This window comes from Sceloporus occidentalis, unplaced genomic scaffold (genome assembly GCF_023333645.1).
Source record: "Sceloporus occidentalis isolate IW3139 unplaced genomic scaffold, rSceOcc1.0.p SCAF_5, whole genome shotgun sequence".
Lineage (NCBI taxonomy): Eukaryota > Metazoa > Chordata > Lepidosauria > Squamata > Phrynosomatidae > Sceloporus > Sceloporus occidentalis.
This window is the reverse complement of record NW_028316985.1, coordinates 119,294,633-119,312,399: the sequence shown is the minus strand read 5'-3', so window position 1 is coordinate 119,312,399 and position 17,767 is coordinate 119,294,633. Positions and strand designations below refer to the sequence as shown.

Below are 17,767 nucleotides of genomic sequence, written 5' to 3'. Positions count from 1 at the left end.
GATGGGAATTGTAGGCCGCGTGACTAAGCAGAGCTGAATGATAGGAAATGTAGGCCGTGTGACTAAGGGGAGCTGCATGATGGGAATTGTAGGCCATGCGACTAAGGGGAGCTGCATGATGGGAATTGTAGGCCGCGCGACTAAGGAGAGCTGCGTGATGGGAATTGTCGGCCACGTGACTAAGGAGAGCTGAATGATGGGAATTGTATGCCGGGCGCTTAAGAGGAGCTGCATGATGGGAAATGTAGGCTGCGCAACTAAGGAGAGCTGCATGATGGGAATTGTAGGCCACGTGTCTAAGGAGAGCTGAATGATGGGAATTGTAGGCCTCGCGACTAAGGATAGCTGCATGATGGGAATTGTAGGCCGGGCGGTTAAGGGGAGTTGCATGATGGGAAGTGTAGGCCGGGCGACTAAGGAGATCTGAATGATGGGAAATGTAGGCCGCACGAATAAGGAGAGCTGCATGATGGGAATTGTATGCCTGGCAAATAAGGAGAGTTGCATGATGGGAATTGTAGGCCGCGCGACTAAGGGGAGCTGCATGATGGAAATTGTAGGCTGCGCGACAGGAGAGCTGCATGATGGGAAATGTAGGCCGCGTGACTAAGGGGAGCTGCATGATGGGAATTGTAGGCCGGGCGACTAAGGAGAGCTGCATGATTGGAAATGTAGGCTGCGCAACTAAGGGGAGCTGCATGATGGGAAATGAAGGCCGTGCGACTCAGGAGAGCTCCATGATGGAAATTGTAGGCAAGGCACTTACGGGGAACTGCATGATGGGAATTGTAGGCCGTGCAGCTAAGGAGAGCTGCATGATGGGAAATGTAGGCCGTGCGACTAAGGGGAACTGCGTGATGTGAATTGTAAGCTGCACGACTAAGGAGAGCTGCGTGATGGGAATTGTAGGCCGCGTGACTAAGGAGAGCTGCCTGATGGGAATTGTAGGCCGGGCGCTTAAGAGGAGCTGCATGATGGGAAATGTAGGCTGCGCGACTGAGGAGAGCTGCATGATGGGAATTGTAGGCAAGGCATTTAAGGGGAGTTGCATGATGGGAATTGTAGGCCACGCGACTAAGGAGAGCTGAATGATGGGAATTGTAGGCCGCGCAACTAAGGAGCACTGCATGATGGGAATTGTAGGCCGGGCGCTTAAGGGGAGTTGCATGATGGGAAGTGTAGGCCGGGTGACTAAGGAGAGCTGAATGATGGGAAATGTAGGCCACACGAATAAGGAGAGCTGCATGATGGGAATTGTATGCCTGGCAAATAAGGAGAGTTGCATGATGGGAATTGTAGGCTGCGTGACTAAGGGGAGCTGCATGATGGGAATTGTAGGCTGCGCAACTGAGGAGAGCTGCATGATGGGAAATGTAGGCCGCACGACTAAGGAGAGCTGCATGATGGGAATTGTAGGCAAGGCACTCATGGGGAATTGCATGATGGGTATTGTAGGCCTGGCAACTAAGGAGAGTAGCATGATGGGAATTGTAGGCCTCGTGACTAAGGGGAGCTGCATAATGGGAATTGTAGGCCTGGCGACTAAGGAGAGGTGCATGATGGGAATTGTAGGCCTGGCAACTAAGGAGAGAAGCACGATGGGACTTGTAGGCCTCGTGACTAAGGGGAGCTGCATAATGGGAATTGTAGGCCGGGCGACTAAGGAGAGCTGCATGATGGGAAATGTAGGCCGCGCGACTAAGGAGAGCTGAATGATGGGAATTGTAGGCCGCGCAACTAAGGAGCGCTGCATGATGGGAATTGTAGGCCGGGCGCTTAAGGGGAGTTGCATGATGGGAAGTGTAGGCCGGGCGACTAAGGAGAGCTGAATGATGGGAATTGTAGGCTGGGCGCTTAAGGGGAGCTGCATGATCAGTGTTGCCAATTTCGCGAGTTTCACGCGAAAACTGGGACTTTTCAGAGCTTTTCGTGTGATTTTCGTGCCTGGCTCTATTTCAGTGCCTTTTCCAAGACTTTGGCCCATTTCAGCTCCAGACGGCTGCAGAGCAACCAACCCTTTGGAGTGTAACAATTTTCAGCCAATCAGAGAGAGGGCTGGAGAAAAAACTCTCTCTCTCTCTCTCTCTCTCAATGACTCCCTCTGAGAGAGCGAGGACAGAGCAAGAGCAAACCAACCAACCTAGGAGGAATCACACTAACAGTTTTCAGCCAATCAGAGAGAGGACAGTGATTGCCCCCCCCCCCCCCCCCGGCATTCTCAGGCTTCAGGGGAAAGCAAAGTGGCTGCTGTGTGATCATGTGAATGTGATGTCCCTGAGAGTGTGTGTGTGTGTGTTAGTGATTAAATATGCCTCTGAGCATGGGCAGAGCACCTGGTCAGTTGGCACCCCTGCTGCCCTGTCTTCCAAGAATTTTGTTTTGTGGATCTCTTTTTTGTTCTCTTTTCCATTGCCATCCATACTGCAGAAATAATCCAGTTTGGCACTGCTTCTAACTGCAAGGCTCCCTGCGATGATGGGATTCTGGCCACAACAAACCACCAAGCCCAGAATTTCATGCATGGAGCCCTGGCTGCCGGTAAAAGCAGAATCTCAACATGTCACAACAAACTACAATTCCCAGGATTCCCTAGTTTGACAAGGGAATTGCCTCCACGCTTCCAGATCACAGCCTCAGAGAATGAGTCTACACGATATCAGTGTTGCCAGTTTAAGTCCACTTCTTCAGCTGCATTTGGATTTAATAATGATGATAATAATAATAATAATAATAATAATAATGGATGATGATAGAGGGATCTTGTAGCACCTTTGAGTCTCACTGAAAAAAAAGTTGGCAGCATGAGCTTTCCTAGACTTAAGCATATTTCCTCAGATGCATGGGAACTGTAGTTCATTGTGGCACCAGAGCTCTTTCTCACAAAACTACAATTCCCAGGGTTCCCTAGCACTGAGCCAGGGCAGTTAAAGTGGTCTCAAACTGGATTTTTCTGCAGTATGGATTGGACCTTGAGCATTTTTAATAACAAAGGTCCAAAACACTGCAGAAATAATCCAGTTTGTGACCGCTTTAACTCTCCTGGCTCAGTGCTAGGGAATCCTGGGAATTGTAGTTTGTTGTGGCACCAGAGCTCTTTTTGATAAAGAAGACTCAATGTCTCACAAAACTACAATTCCCAGGGTTCCCTAGCACTGAGCCAGGGCAGTTAAAGCAGTCTCAAACTGGATTATTTCTGCAGTGTGTTTTGGACCCAACTCAGGCTGCATCTTCACTCCAGACTCCAGAGACAATCCAGTTTCATACTGTTTTTACTGCCATGGCCCAATGCTATGAAATCCTGGGAATTGTAGTTTGTTGGCACACCCGAGTTTGATGAGAGAGAAGGTTAAATGTCTCTGAAAACTAGAATTCCCAGGATTCCCTAGCACTGAGCCATGGCAATTAAAAGGGTGTCAAACTGGATTTATTTCTGCAGTGCAGTTGCATCCGAACACATTTCTATTTGGCACAAAGCTTCCTGAACCCCCTTCATGTCAAAATAAGTATCTTAAAAAGACTGAAAGATTCTTTGTTTGGTTCAATGGTGATTTTGAGGGTTGAAATAAGTTACAATTATTTTTATTCAATTATGTTTACGTTTATTTGCAAAGCACCCGCCATTTTAACATTATGGGAATTTTCCGGGAATTGTGGCTGAATATTCCGTGTGATCTGGGGGGATTCAGCGTGTTTTGGACAAACATTTTCGGGAATTATCTTCGAGGCTTGTTGGCAACACTGTGCATGATGGGAAATGTAGGCTGCGTGACTAGGGAGAGTTGCATGATGGGAATTGTAGGCCGGGTGCTTAAGGGGAGTTGCATGAGGGGAATTGTAGGCCGCACGACTAAGGAGAGCTGCATGATCGAAATTGTAGGCTGCGCGACTAAGGAAAGCTGCATGATGGGAAATGTAGGCTGTGCGACTAGGGAGAGTTGCATGATGGGAAATGTAGCTCTCCATCGTTATCACAGTCTAAAATATATACTGTACTTTGCAACATGAAAAACTGAACATAGTTCAACAGTCATGCTTTCAGTCTATCAATTGCAAGACGAAACACAACTGTTCACATTCACAGACAGACAGAGAACCTTTTTTATGTTGATCAAGGGCCGTGTTTCACCTGGGGGTTCAAACAGTCTCTGAGCCTGTTGCAGTCAGTCCCAAAACCAGAAGTGTGCATTCCAGAAAGCCCAGGGTGTGCTCAAACCAAAAATATTGTACGAAAATACACAATAAACCTTGGTTTTGCTCTTTTGACTCCACTGTAATTTATTCTCCGCACAACAGCAAATGAGGATGTGAGGACAAACAGCTTCCAAAGATCACCTTGTGTCAAATGACAATTCCCAGTATTCTTTGCAAAAAGTCAGAACAGTTACACTGGTTTAAAATATACATTTGTGAGTCTTAAACCAAGGAATATTTAGGTATAGTCTTAAAACATAACCTTATATATGTACGCTCAGAGGTAAATTCCACTTAGCTTGGAATTCAGAGACATAGCTGTGGTAATTCTGGAATATCCATGTGCAAAGGGATTTTACAGCACCTTTGAGACTGACTGTGCAAAATAAATTGTAGCTTAATGGGACTTATTCCCAGGTAGGTGAATATGGTATTACAGCCTGAATATGCGCATTATTATGGTGAAATTAGCACTTAGGAATCTATTTGATATTTTAAATATTCAAACACATACATATTGCCCAGAGTACATTTCTGAGGAAATTGTTTTTTGTTTTTTAAAAATGTCACTGTTATGAAAAATAGAAACCCTGACACAGGGTTAACTGTAAATTTTATCCAAAAGTGAAGAAAATTATAACAATCACACAGGCAATGGGCAAAGAGACAGACACAAAAGGTTGGATGCATAGAAGCAGATCCTCATAAGTACTACGCAGTCCCCATTGCTGGATGACCAGAGTGCCTCATCATTGATGTAGGTGAAATCAAAGTTCACAATCTTCAGGTCCTTGTGAAGGTACATCTCATTCAACCTGTTTAAAGTTCGTGCAAAAGCATATTTAGAGGCACAGCTGTAAGCTTCCCAACTGTAGACTTTCTTGAAATGCATATCAAACCATGGATTATCCTAAAAAGAAATAATGCAAAATAAACATTTTAAAAGAATAATGATGGCTTCTACGATAGCCTCTAAAGCCATTATTGAGCTGCATGCTAGCAATGAAAGAGTATTTACAGTTATTTGTTTCTTGGATGAAAAAGGATTTCTCAATAATTGGGAAACTTGGTCAGGATGAATAACAAAGTGACAAGAATTTTGTAGTTTTCCTCCAGCATTTACACATTCTAAAGTTTTTGGGAAATTATTCTGTGTAGAAATATGCATGGATTTATTGTGTAACAATTATTTAAAAATGTTCATTTGTGCTAAAAGCATTGGCTGGCATCAGGTCCAGTAGTTATTAGATAATTTCCCAGCCCTTCAATCAGTGGTGCCTTGGAAAATGAATGCTGTTTATCTGATTCAGTGGGATTTTGGGGGTGGCATTGTCAGATGTACCTGTGCCTAGGGTTGCCATAAATGAGGAGCTCCGAACCGGGACAAATGTAGGACAAGGCTTAAAAATGTAGGACCATTTTTTTAAAAGGTCCTACATTTTAAAACCTTGTCCTCCTCCTCCTTCCTGGCTTGGGAGGAAGCCTCGGCCTCCTCTCAGGCTGGGAAGGATGCAAGGGCTGCTCCTCATCGCGGCGATCACCGCGGTGGGAAGCAGCCTCCTCCCGGCCCCCACTCCCTTTCCCGGCCTCTGTGAAGGCTTGGGCCTCCATAGAGGCCGGGAAGGAGGGAGGAGAGCGCCCGCGATCGCGGCGATCGTGGGCGGCCCCCACTCCCTTTCCCGGCCTCTGTGGAGGCCCAAGCCTCCATAGAGGCCGGGAAGGAGGGCCAGGGCCGCCTGTCATCGCGGCGATCGCCGCGGTGGCAAACGGCCTCCCCCTCCTTCCTGGCCTGGGAGGAAGCCTCGGCCTGCTCCCAGGCCGGGAAGGAGGCGGAGGCCGCCCCTCATCGCGGTGATTGCCGCGGTGGGAAGCGGCCTCCTCCTCCTCTCGGTCTGGGAGCAAGCCTCAGCCGGCTCCCAGGCCGGGAAGGAGGCGGAGGCCGCCCCTCATCGCGGTGATTGCTGCGGTGGCAAGCGGCCTCCTCCTCCTCTCGGTCTGGGAGCAAGCCTCGGCTGGCTCCCAGGCCGGGAAGGAGGCGGAGGCCGCCCCTCATCGCGGTGATCGCCGCGGTGGGAAGCGGCCACCTCCTCCTCCTCCTCCCTGGCCTCGCTGGGGCCTGGGAGGGAGCGTCTCCGCGGCTGGAGCTCCAACCGCGGAGAGCCCTCCCAGGCCTCAGAAAGGCCTTGGAGCCGCCGCGGCGACGGAGGTGGCCGCGGTGGGCGGGGCCGTCCCGGTTTGGGCGCCAAACCGGACCGGGACTGGGATGGCACCGCCCAAACCGGGATTGTCCCGCCGGGGGGCGGGATATGGCAACCCTACCTGTGCCCATGGAATTCTGTTATTGTAGGTATGGGTGACAATGCAGACTCCTAGCCACTATTTCTAAGTAGCTATGTGGGATTTTTGTATGTGTGAGACTGATGGGTTTTCAATATTATTACTTTGGTCCAAGATTGCTTTTGTGTATGTTACGTTCAATATATTTTTGGGACAAGATTTTTTGTGTGTGCCAGATTGCTACCTGGTAACAGTGCTTTTTGCACACACACACCCTCCATGATTCTTATTGTGGGGGAAACTTACATGCATGCAACCTATATAAAGGATTGCCTATTCCGTACAATCCGCCCTGCACCCTCAGGTTCTCTGGGAGGAATTTATTGCAACCCATAAAAACCAGACTAACGGCAACCTCCCAGAGGATGTTTTCCACTGCTGCTCCCAGACTATGGAATGCCTTGCCAGAGGAGATCCATCAAATAACCAGCCCAGACAGCTTCAAAAAAACTGTGAAGATGGATCTCTCCCGGTAGGCCTTCCCAGAATAGTGCAATTTAATTTCTATATTCTCCTTACTTTATGCAACCACTGCCTCTACTAGAAAATCACTATCATTTTAACAGGTTGAATTTTTAAACTGTATTGTGTTTAATCCTGGTTTTTTTTTTTTTAAAAAAGGGGGGGGGGAGTCAATTTATTTATTGAGAGTATGTACTATTCCAATATATTCTAGTCATGTAAGCCGCCTTGATTGCTGCAGCAGAAAGACCGGGTATAAGAATAAAGTTTGTTTGTTTGTTTGTTTATTTATTATGTGCAAAATAATGTCCTGAAACACTCTGGAATGTGTGAATATCAGATTACAAGTGAGCAGAAATGTTCATTTTCTCCACAGTGGAGAGAAAAACATGGACATTATTTATCTTCACTTGCAGGGATGAAACAGTTGATCATTTTTGTCCCTGTTGCATTCAGAACTCTTTGTAATCTCCTTGTGGATTAATTATTTATTAAGCCAAAATATACTATGGTAATCTGTTTTAAAAAACCTGCATCATTTTAATATTGACAAATGGTTCATATCTTTTAAAGTTGGGGGGAGGGATCACCACCTTCCACTGAAATCGCAGGATATTTGGTAAAACAAATATTTGAGTAGATAACTATCCAATTTGCTCTCAAAATGTGCACTTATATTAATGTGAGGTGGGAGTAATGCTTGGTTTGGAACAACACCTGTTGCCAAGAATGTTTGAGACTTATCTAGTTTTTAAAAAAATATTGACATTGCAGCTGCATGACCCTCTTGACCTCCAGTAAAAGTAAAGATAAGAGAGATTATATGTGGCAGGTTCACTCTTGTAGAAATTGAGGCTTCAGTCAAAGCAAGTGTGTAAGAAGAGTAAAACAGTTGTGGCCCTTTCATACAAATCCAGAAGTGACTCTGTAAATGTGTGTGACGGTTGCCTGGTTCAAACATGATCAGAGAGACCACATATGGGGTTGAAAAGTGCTTACTCTCTGTACCTCATATCTGAGTTTGTATGGCTAAATGGGTATGGGTATGGAGATCATGTGAAATATTGAACCTGAAATTCTGTGATGCTGTTTTAACATAACTTCTTACATTAGTCGTGAACACAGCTGTAACATCACAAAATACTGTACAGAGCAAGCATGCCTTACAATAAAAAAGCAAGACTTACAGCATCAGGCTCTTTCCCATCAATCATCTCCAAATCATCAAGAAACCATTTTTCAGAGATTTCATATTTCTCATCAAGACCTATTCTAAAGTGTTTTACCATTGATATTTGCACTTCTTCGCCTTTTGTCACTGCAAGACAAAAAAACATAACAAAATGGTTTACGTGCATAACACATTACATAGTCAATCTCTGACTATTGCTCTTGTAATTAAATACATATTCTATCTTTATACTAAAATACAAATAAAACAACAACATTTTAATTAAGACACTAAAGCCTGGGGGCAAAAACACTCCAATAAGAAGGCAAACAACAGCTACCATTGCATTAAGTCTGCTTCAGCAGTACTATAGTTCCCGCACTAAAAAGCTTATCAGCATGAGAAAGCCTTTGCCTGTTGGTGGAAAGATATTAGAGATGGGACAAGAAAGCAGGCCTAAAAACCCTAAAAGCACCAGAACCCATTTAATTTTGAAGGCTAAACAGGGCAGCCCTGGTTAGTACTTGGATGGGAAACCGCCTATGAATACCAGATGCTCTAGGGTATATTTCAGAGGGAGGAACTGGCAAAACCACCTCTGTAGCCCATTAGATACAGATTTTTTTCCTGGAAACTCTTCAGAGATTGGCAGCCTGTGAACTGGCACTGGTCCATGGACTACTCCTTTGAATAACTCTACTCTGCACCATGTTTCAAATTCAGGAAGATCTTTCTGGCTCTGTTACTCAAAATAGCACTAAGGGCCTGTCCAAACTGTCCACACTGACAAAAGAAAGTAGTTTCACCCCGTTTCGAGGCTCAGTTGTTTATACAATACACAAGGCTGAAATGGTGCTCCACTCTAATGTGGAAAGTGCACATTATGGCATTGGCATATAAACAGCATGACACGAGTGTGAGCATGTCGGAAGGCCAGGTGGCCTACAGAAGCAGTCTAGAGCATGCCCACTGGGCCTGGTGAGATGCAGCCACTGGCGCCATTACTCACCATAAAGTTTTTGCCGAGTGTACATGGAAAGAAGGTGGAAAAAACACACACCAAGAGGTGTCGCTTGATACAGTGTGGTGTGGACTGCCCCTCAGTGTTTGGCCCGCCTTGGGAGTGGGCTGTGAGGATAGTGTGGTTACCAACTTGTTTGGATAAAAACAAGATCAACCTGGTTTCTCCTCTCTGTCTGCTCATCCCCTAAATTGAAAAGACTGTTGATTGAGATACTACTGACCTAGGCGTTTAAACCTAGTAGTTTAATAGCCTATGAGTACTGTAATACAAAAACCATAATTAAACAAAAAAAATCATATCATTTCAGCTTGGTTACACAATCTTTTTAAAGTATTTGCACTAGGCAAATTATCTCTCTCATTTAACAACTCCAAAATTCAGAACAACATTTACACTTTCTTATTAGCTAACTTCTGTGTTTTGGAGGGGAAATACTGCAGAGATCCATACAAGAAGCCCATGTGCCCTCATGATGGAAAGATGGTGGAAGCTGGCACTATTATATTTTTTTTTATCCTGATTTTTATTGTGTTGTTACAGCTATTATTTTGAAAATCCCCCCAAATTGTGTGGATTTTATGTCCTCCCCATTCTTTGGAATTTGTACAGCTACTAGCTCTTTGTTATCCAGGTGACACAGTGAACTCTATGAATGCTGAACATCGTGCTATCAGAATACATTAAATATTTCATGTTCTCTTGTTTTACCGTAATAATATTTTACATGGGGCAGGAGGGAAAAGACCCTGATATGTCTGTGGAATCTTATTCTCCAACAGAACAAAATATTTTGGGTTTTTTTAAAATCCACCTTTGGAATCACAACCAATAGTATGAAGACCATTCATTCATTTGCTCCTTCTCCTCAGAAACATAAGGCAACAATTTGTAGGAAATAACTTCAATGTTAAATGCTGCCCTTCTACATTAATTTGAATACAGCGTGAAAATGCAATGAACCATACCTTCAGTTCAGCTACATTCATTGATTGTGTACTTTTGAGTATACATACCCATTCTCAGAGAAATTGTGTATTGTTTTGCTTTTACTTTATCTGTTATATTATTTACCTTCTCTTAGCTCATATTATTCTAGGTTAAACTTCCATATTGCTCAGTGTGCTGACTGAGGTTGAGGATAGGTATTCTATGGCCAATGAAGGATTTGGAGTGTAATATCATTGTTGTGGTTTGGCTCACTTCTGAGAGATGTGCATGAAATAGAAGGAACCAAATTGGACAAACACATTCCTAATCTGGAAATCATTAAAGTCACTTTTTTTTTGTATGAGACCAATAGTCAGAGATTGACCATGTAAAGCATTTCTTCTCCAAATAAACTTTTATTGATGCTAAAGTTTATACAGTGGTACCCCGGGATACGAATGCGCCGCCTTACGAAATTTCCGGGTTACGAAAAAAATCCATTTAAAAAAACTGTTCCGCGTTACGAATGTTTTTTCGGGTTACGAAAAAACTTTTGGTGCTTTTCGGCGCTATTTCGCACGAAATCGCGGCTTTTCCCCATTAGCGCCTATGGCTTTTCGGCTTGCGAAAGCCTTTCGGGTTACGAAAGCGGCAGCGGAACGAATTAATTTCGTAACCCGGGGTACCACTGTATTAAAGTGTAGTTTTTTAATGAAGGAGTGGCCTTGCATTGTGTGGTAAAGAGGATTCCAAAAACCAACAACAGTCATAGTTTCCTGTAGGTTCTTGGTATCTAACAGGAAAAAATGTAAGTCTGTGTTTTCTTGTTGTATCGGGGAGGTTGAAATCTGCTAGTCCCACCTAAAATAAACCCAGTGAATCAATCACAAAATGGCGAGTCAACACATTATTAAATTCAATTGATTCAATGGGTCTGCTCTAGTTTGGTGTAACAATAGGATTTAAAACTATGACTCTTTGCTATTGACTGGAGCCAGACTTCATCAATGTTCAGGCTGCATCCACACAGTGCAGAAATAATCCAGGTTGACACCACTTTAACTGCCATGGTTCAATGCTAGGGAATTCTGGGAATGGTAGTTTGTTGTGGCACCAGAGCTCTCTGACAAAGAAGACTAAATATTTCACAAAACTACAGTTTCCAAAATTACATAGCATTGAGCCATGGGAGTTAAAATGGTGTCAACCTGGATTATTTCTGCTGTGTGTATGTAGCCTTACAGCCAGAGTATAGGAAGCCGCTTTGAAAAGGGAATTAGTTAAAGTTTCAAGCACACCACCCCAATAGCTCATTGCCATTATAGTTTGATTTTTTGGAAATTAACTCTGTATTTTCCTGTTTCTCAAACTTTCAATAAATGTGCAGTTACCAAAAGAAAGACAAGCCCATCTAAATACTACAAGCCACTGGCCTGGGACAGAAAACACTTTCTCCTTCCATCCCTTATTCTTAACACTCACAGCAGAGCATGAGGCAGCAGCACAGCATGATTCAGTGCTTGAACCATGTGATATCTCTCCTCTAATGTTTAGTGAAGCCACATCTTTGTTACTATCAAGTAATTAAAACGTTACACCACAACAAGTATGATGTTCACTTTCAGCACAAATTGTAATATAATGCTCATATAACTTTGTTCTTTGGAAAATGGCATTTATTACAGTTTGCCAGTTATTTTCACCGTCTCCTTAGAGAACACCCTTTCATTCAAAGTGAATATCAGTAGACCCATTGAAATCAATGGGATATGGGTTACTCTTAACCCCCATTGATTTCAATGGACCAACACTAAATCTGGATCCAATCTGATATGTGTTACATTTTTAAAAAATCACAACCAAATGATCAAGCAAAAAACAAAAGAACCCCATCACTATCAATCCAAACAATTCATGGTCCAATCTGAGCCTAAGGCTGCAGTGATACTACAGAATTAATGCAGTTTGACATTTGGGCAATCAGAATCCAAACAGAATGCCTGTGACATGAAAAATAAGCCAATTTTGGCTGCATCCACACTGCAGAAATAATCCAGTTTGACACCACTTTAACTGTCATGGCTCCATCCTATGGGATCCTGGGATTTATAGTTTGTTGTGGCACCAGAGCTCTCTGACAGAGAAGGCTAGATATCTCATAAAATTACAAATCCTAGAATTCCATAGCATTGAGCCATGGCAGTTAAAGTGGTGTGAAATTGCATTATTTCTGCAGTGCAGATGCAGCCTAAAAAAGAAAAAAGAAAAGCTTTCCCGAAAATGTTTTATCCAACAATACTGTACCAGTCATTGCTTAAGGAGTACCTTCTGTGCCCTCAAATGAAGTGTGGAAAGAAGGAGACGAAGAGCGACTCACAAAGTTATGTCAGTATGAGGACTGGGGCACGGGCACAGAACTGGCCAGCAAACAGGTTATCCAGTCACCAGGCATTGATCAATGTAAACTGTAGGCAATTTAGGTTGGGATGGTGTTAAAACGCAGATTTGCATGTAGGTGGTTATTGTTCCTTCTGTTTTGATACTCAGTTGGTGCTACTGATACAGTTTTTAAAAATATCATCAAGAATAACTAAAGCAACAGTAAAAAAAAATCAGCAATACATATGCCACTTGACAGTGCATAGCCTCTTTCATGCAATTTTCATGCAAAGACTTTACATTGCATGGAGAGAGTTGCATGCCTATGAATTATATTCAGAAAGTCTCTCTGTGACAATCAGATGAATCTGCAAAGTCAGCATTGAGTTTCTGGCTCTACATCTTCTGTGCATTCAATGGGTATTTGTTATGTTATATTAAACAATCTGATTTTGTGTTGAATAGTTTTTACTTACATTGTGTTTCACAGTATGAACACCAATGGATGACACTTAGAATGCTTGCATAGACATTAGTCCAGTTTATCATGGTGGAATATATTTTCAAGTACATAAGAATAGAACTGCCATTTCACACCACAATCTGAATTATACTGGCAAACACCCAAAAAACTACTTTAGGCACATACAAAATTCTAGTGGGACTAGTGTAGAAAAAGATGTAATCCCAAATACCTTTGATTGTGTGGAACTAGTCTCTATGTTTCTTTGAAAACTGGCAACAGCCATGAAAATAAAATTGTCATCTCCATTCATATAATGCGTGGAAGTAGAGATGATTACATAGTTATTCTTGGCATAATCTGGGTGTTAAATAAAATGATTTGAGCTCGCTTTTAAGTTAATAGGACAGTTAATGCCAGGGTAAAGCCTAATGGAAAGCAAAGAAAGAAATCTGAATCCCAAAGGGGGGTTCGGGGATGGTAATAGGTTCTGAAATTTTGATTCACACTACAGCAACCAGCTGTTGGATACAGGTGAGAAATAAGAAAACATATTTAAGAAGGAAGGCTCTTCTGGCTTTACACATGGGCTTTTAAGAAAAAGCAAAGGGAGTGCTTGAATGAAGCTAGAAACACCTAGATTTCTGGGAATGGATTTTCTCAGAACAGACAGTAATTTCATGTCAGTTTTGTAGCTACATGTAATTAAGGAAATCAGAGCCAATGTAGTGTATTGGTTTGAGTACTGGACTAGAACTCTAGGACCCAAGGGTCAAAATTCCTGCTCATCTATATAAATCTACTAGTCAACTTCTCTCAGCCTCAGAGGAAGGCAAAGGCAAAACCCCTCTGAACATATCTTGCCAAGAAAACCCTGTGATAGGTTCACTCTAGGGTTGCCATAAGTGAAGAATGACTTAAAGTCATACAACACAAACCAAAATGAGGGAAATGGTCCCCGTCCCCCCCCCCCCCCCGGATCTTTACTATGCTTTCCTTTTTCTATTTTAAAAATTCCAATTCCATTTCCATTAATTCATTGTTCATCCTAATTCTGTATTTTTGACAATGACCCTGTTTTATCTTTTCTAAAACTCTAGGGCCAAATGAAATGCCACAAAATTTTTCTCTATCACCTCTTTGAATAGTATGTATAGAGATCTTGTAGCACTTTTGAGACTAAGAAAGAAATTGGCAGCATGAGCTTTTGTAGACTTAGTCTACTTCCTCAGAGTCCTTCTATTACCCCTCTCCTCCTTGCTTCTATCACTATTACAGGGAAATCCATGTCCCTCTGGCTCTGTCTCCTCTGAAGGTCTTGCATTTAGAAATATTTAGCAATATATTTAACAGCTTGCATTCATTACTTATCACAATTATTCTTCCAAGTATGTTAATCAATAGTGTAGATACAACCTACATTTCTTTAATAATATATAGTTAGATGGCAAATAAGCTGTTTCAAACAAAATAACGACATATAATGATGCTGTAGGAATCTTGAGCCAAAGCTCTAAAATGTTTTTAAAAAGCAAACGTGTAGAAGTAATCTGTCTACAAAACTAATACTTAGTGGTACAGATGCTTATTATGTAAAAAAGAAGAAAAAACAGATATAAGAGATTTTATACACTTACAAACAAAACCTCTACTGATTGGATAGCTGCTGAATTGTCAAAACAGTCCATTAAGTGATCAATGTAGAGCGATAAATTATTATGTGGTGAAAAGAGTGACTTTTATCAATTCTGAACCACAAAATAATAAAGTTTGGAAAAGTGCATGAGATATTTTGTAAGACATATAGCCTTACTGACATATGAAGCAAAAAACAAAATAATTTTCTCCTATGGTTATCAAAAAATAAAAATCTAGTCAAAACACACAAAATCTGAAAATCTTTAGCAATGTGCTCTGTGTATGTTCAAATGAGTTAAAACAATATACCCTGTCTTTTAAAATACAGCTACATAGGTATACTGTAGTTTTCTATTTTCTGTCTCTAAAAAGATCAGTCATATAAATCCACTTATGTTCCCAGTTACTGGAAGACATAGGACACCTATAAACATATTAGTGTGACTGTTTCGAAGCACCTGATAAGGCAGAGGTGTTAACCTAAAAATGAATTCAGTAAGAATTACCTCTTATTGTATTTAATGTTGCAGACAGAACTGGATAAACAAGTTGTCAGTTTCCCTGGCACAATATTAAAATTTTCTTCCTACAGCAGACTCTGGGGGAAGTAATTAGTATAGATTAGAGCTCAAAGCCCAAACATATTTACTTGGAAGTAAACTCCAATGAATTCTGTGCAATTTACTTCAGGCATGCATGCATGCATAGGATGGTACATACACAAGATTTCACTTTAAATTGCATTACTACTTGAGGGGGAAATAGCTTCTTGTTCCTAAATGCTTGAGAGATGAAAAACCTGGTGCTGGTTACATATACTTTACAGAAAATCTCATAGATTTCAGTGGATCTTAATTCCAAGATGTGCTGCTTTACTTGGAAATAAAATCTGCTTGTTGGAACTTACATATATTCAACAGATAACACAAAATACTTAACATTTATATTAAGGTTTTAGATTGTTATACACACTTCACACAGAGTTTAACACATTACACAAATAACAACCCTTTCTGTAGATCAGTCAGTAGATAAGTAACCAAGGCTAATACAGCATGGCTTACCCAAGACTACGTAGACTGTGTCCAAAATGAATTCAGAAACTAGCTCTCAACTCACTTTTTCAGTCATTTCACCACACCAGAATGGATATTTGGAAGCTGTATATTGCCCCTGTCCTGTTTACCTGAAGCACAGAGGTAGAAGCGGTCTTGGCCCGAACACTCAACTTCAATGAACTCATACAAGCTTTGCCCAAGTGTTCTGAACAGCTTCTTGTTGAGATCCTCCTTCACCAGTGATGACATTGCCTTGGCTCAGGTCACAGTTGACGCTACTGGTTTGTTTCCACTCCTCTTTTTTGTTTGCCTTTTTGGATCTATCCAGGAGTCAGGACTTTGGTGCTGCAACACCACAATCAGGCCCCTACCTCTAGCTGCTCAACTTGCGGGATAGAAGGGAAGCAACATCAGCCCCCTTCAATGTCCAGCCCAACATAAGAGGTTCATTTGCTCTGACATACTTTTCTGATTTGATGAGAGTTTCTTTCCTATGGGTCTTAGAAACCCCCTGGCTATCATAACACAGAGGCATCTTTAATACCAAAGCAGTAATTTGCACTAACTCATTTTGATTCCATTATCCCAGTCAGTTAACGGCTGCCTGAAGGTATTGATTGGGAAGATCTTCCATTAAGGATATTACCACTGGCGAAAGAAGAGACAGGAGCAAAAGCTACATCTCCTCACCCGCCCTCGTCTGCAACGCGCTTGCTGTTCCTGAACACTTAACTTTTCCCACAAGTCTACGTGCATCACTTCAGAAAGCAGAGCCAGCCAGTTCTGGCTCCAAACAATGCACCAATTCTAAAAGAGCTTTCTACTCTTAGGTCACCAGAAAAGACAAGGCGGGGAAATCATCATCCATGCTATGATATTGTGGAAAGCTGGTCTTCCTTTGTAACTCTTTCTTTGCTAGTATCTTATTCCACTATTATTATTATTATTATTATTTATATAGTACTGTAGATTTACACAGTGCTGTACCTACAAACAACACTATTATACCAATGCTGGAACTCATTTTACAGTGGACCCTTGTTATACGCTGGGGTTTGGTTCCAAGATCCCCCATGGAGAACAAAATCCGTGGATGCTCAAGTCCCATTAAATATAATGACATAGCAAAAGGGTGTCCCTTATAAAAATGGAAAATCAAGGTTTGATATTTGAAATTTGTTCTTTTTTTTAACATTTTCAAACCGTGGATGCTTGAATCCGTGTATAAAAAATCCGTGTATAAGAAGGGCCGACTGTATTTATGAGGAATAATGAATCTTACTCTTGCTGAAAGCTTTGTTATTTTAAATTGATGTGTATTTTAACTGATGTTTAGCTCTTCATTATTGTTGTTCCCCACCTCGATCCATGGGGAGAGGTGGGTAAGAAATAATAATGTTAATTATTATTATTAAAGTTCTACATGGATCATGTACATAAACGGTTCTACTGAATTTTCTTAATTCTTATGCATCCTTAATTGTTTCACTAACTTTGTTCCCTTCCAAACTGTAAACTAATTTTCTCCCTGGTAAATTTAATACAACAGATTTCCATCTCATTTTTAGAGGAATGGGTCCTATTGTGAAAAATAGGCGAAAAAATACTAAATGTGCTGGCTCCCTTGAGCTGACCAACTGAGCCTTGTGGACACTGTCAGGACTGTAGAAAGTATCTGCACTCAGTATTGATTTTAAATAATTTCGCCACAGTATCTTTGCTCATTATGAGAATTGCTTTCTCTTTTCTGACCCCTGCCCTCAGAAATTGTTTGCAACATGTGGCCACTTAGGCCATCTGCAAAAGAGATGCTTCAGTTATTAGTATCTCCTGTACTATATTGGCTGAAACACACATTCAGTTCAAACTTAACTCTCTTTCTCTTACTATCTTGTACTGAAAAATGGATTGTGAAAGTGTTGCCACCCTGAGAAAAGTTACTAGGAAGACAGTGACATTTACTCAGGGGCAAGTTAAAACAGATATCGAAACAAATGTCTCTCAGTCCTTTTCATTTTGAAAAGATGCTTTTAAAATGGGTGACTAGAGAAGAGAAAAATAGTAGGAGAGAGAGGAGTGGTAATCATTTCCGCATATGTCAAATCAACTTTCCCCCA

At 41.8% G+C, this 17,767-nt stretch overlaps 1 protein-coding gene across 1 annotated transcript; it reads right to left on the bottom strand.

The window, feature by feature from the left end:
- Window positions 1–4,797: 4,797 nt before the first annotated feature.
- LOC149312741 (exocyst complex component 1-like) lies at window positions 4,798–15,899 on the bottom strand. Its single transcript, XM_089526976.1, has 3 exons — window positions 15,779–15,899; window positions 8,178–8,308; window positions 4,798–5,101 (listed from the first exon to the last, which is right to left on the bottom strand). Exons 1-3 carry the CDS (start codon window positions 15,897–15,899, stop codon window positions 4,835–4,837), a joined length of 519 nt encoding a protein of 172 aa, XP_089383102.1. The 3' UTR covers window positions 4,798–4,834.
- Window positions 15,900–17,767: the final 1,868 nt, after the last annotated feature.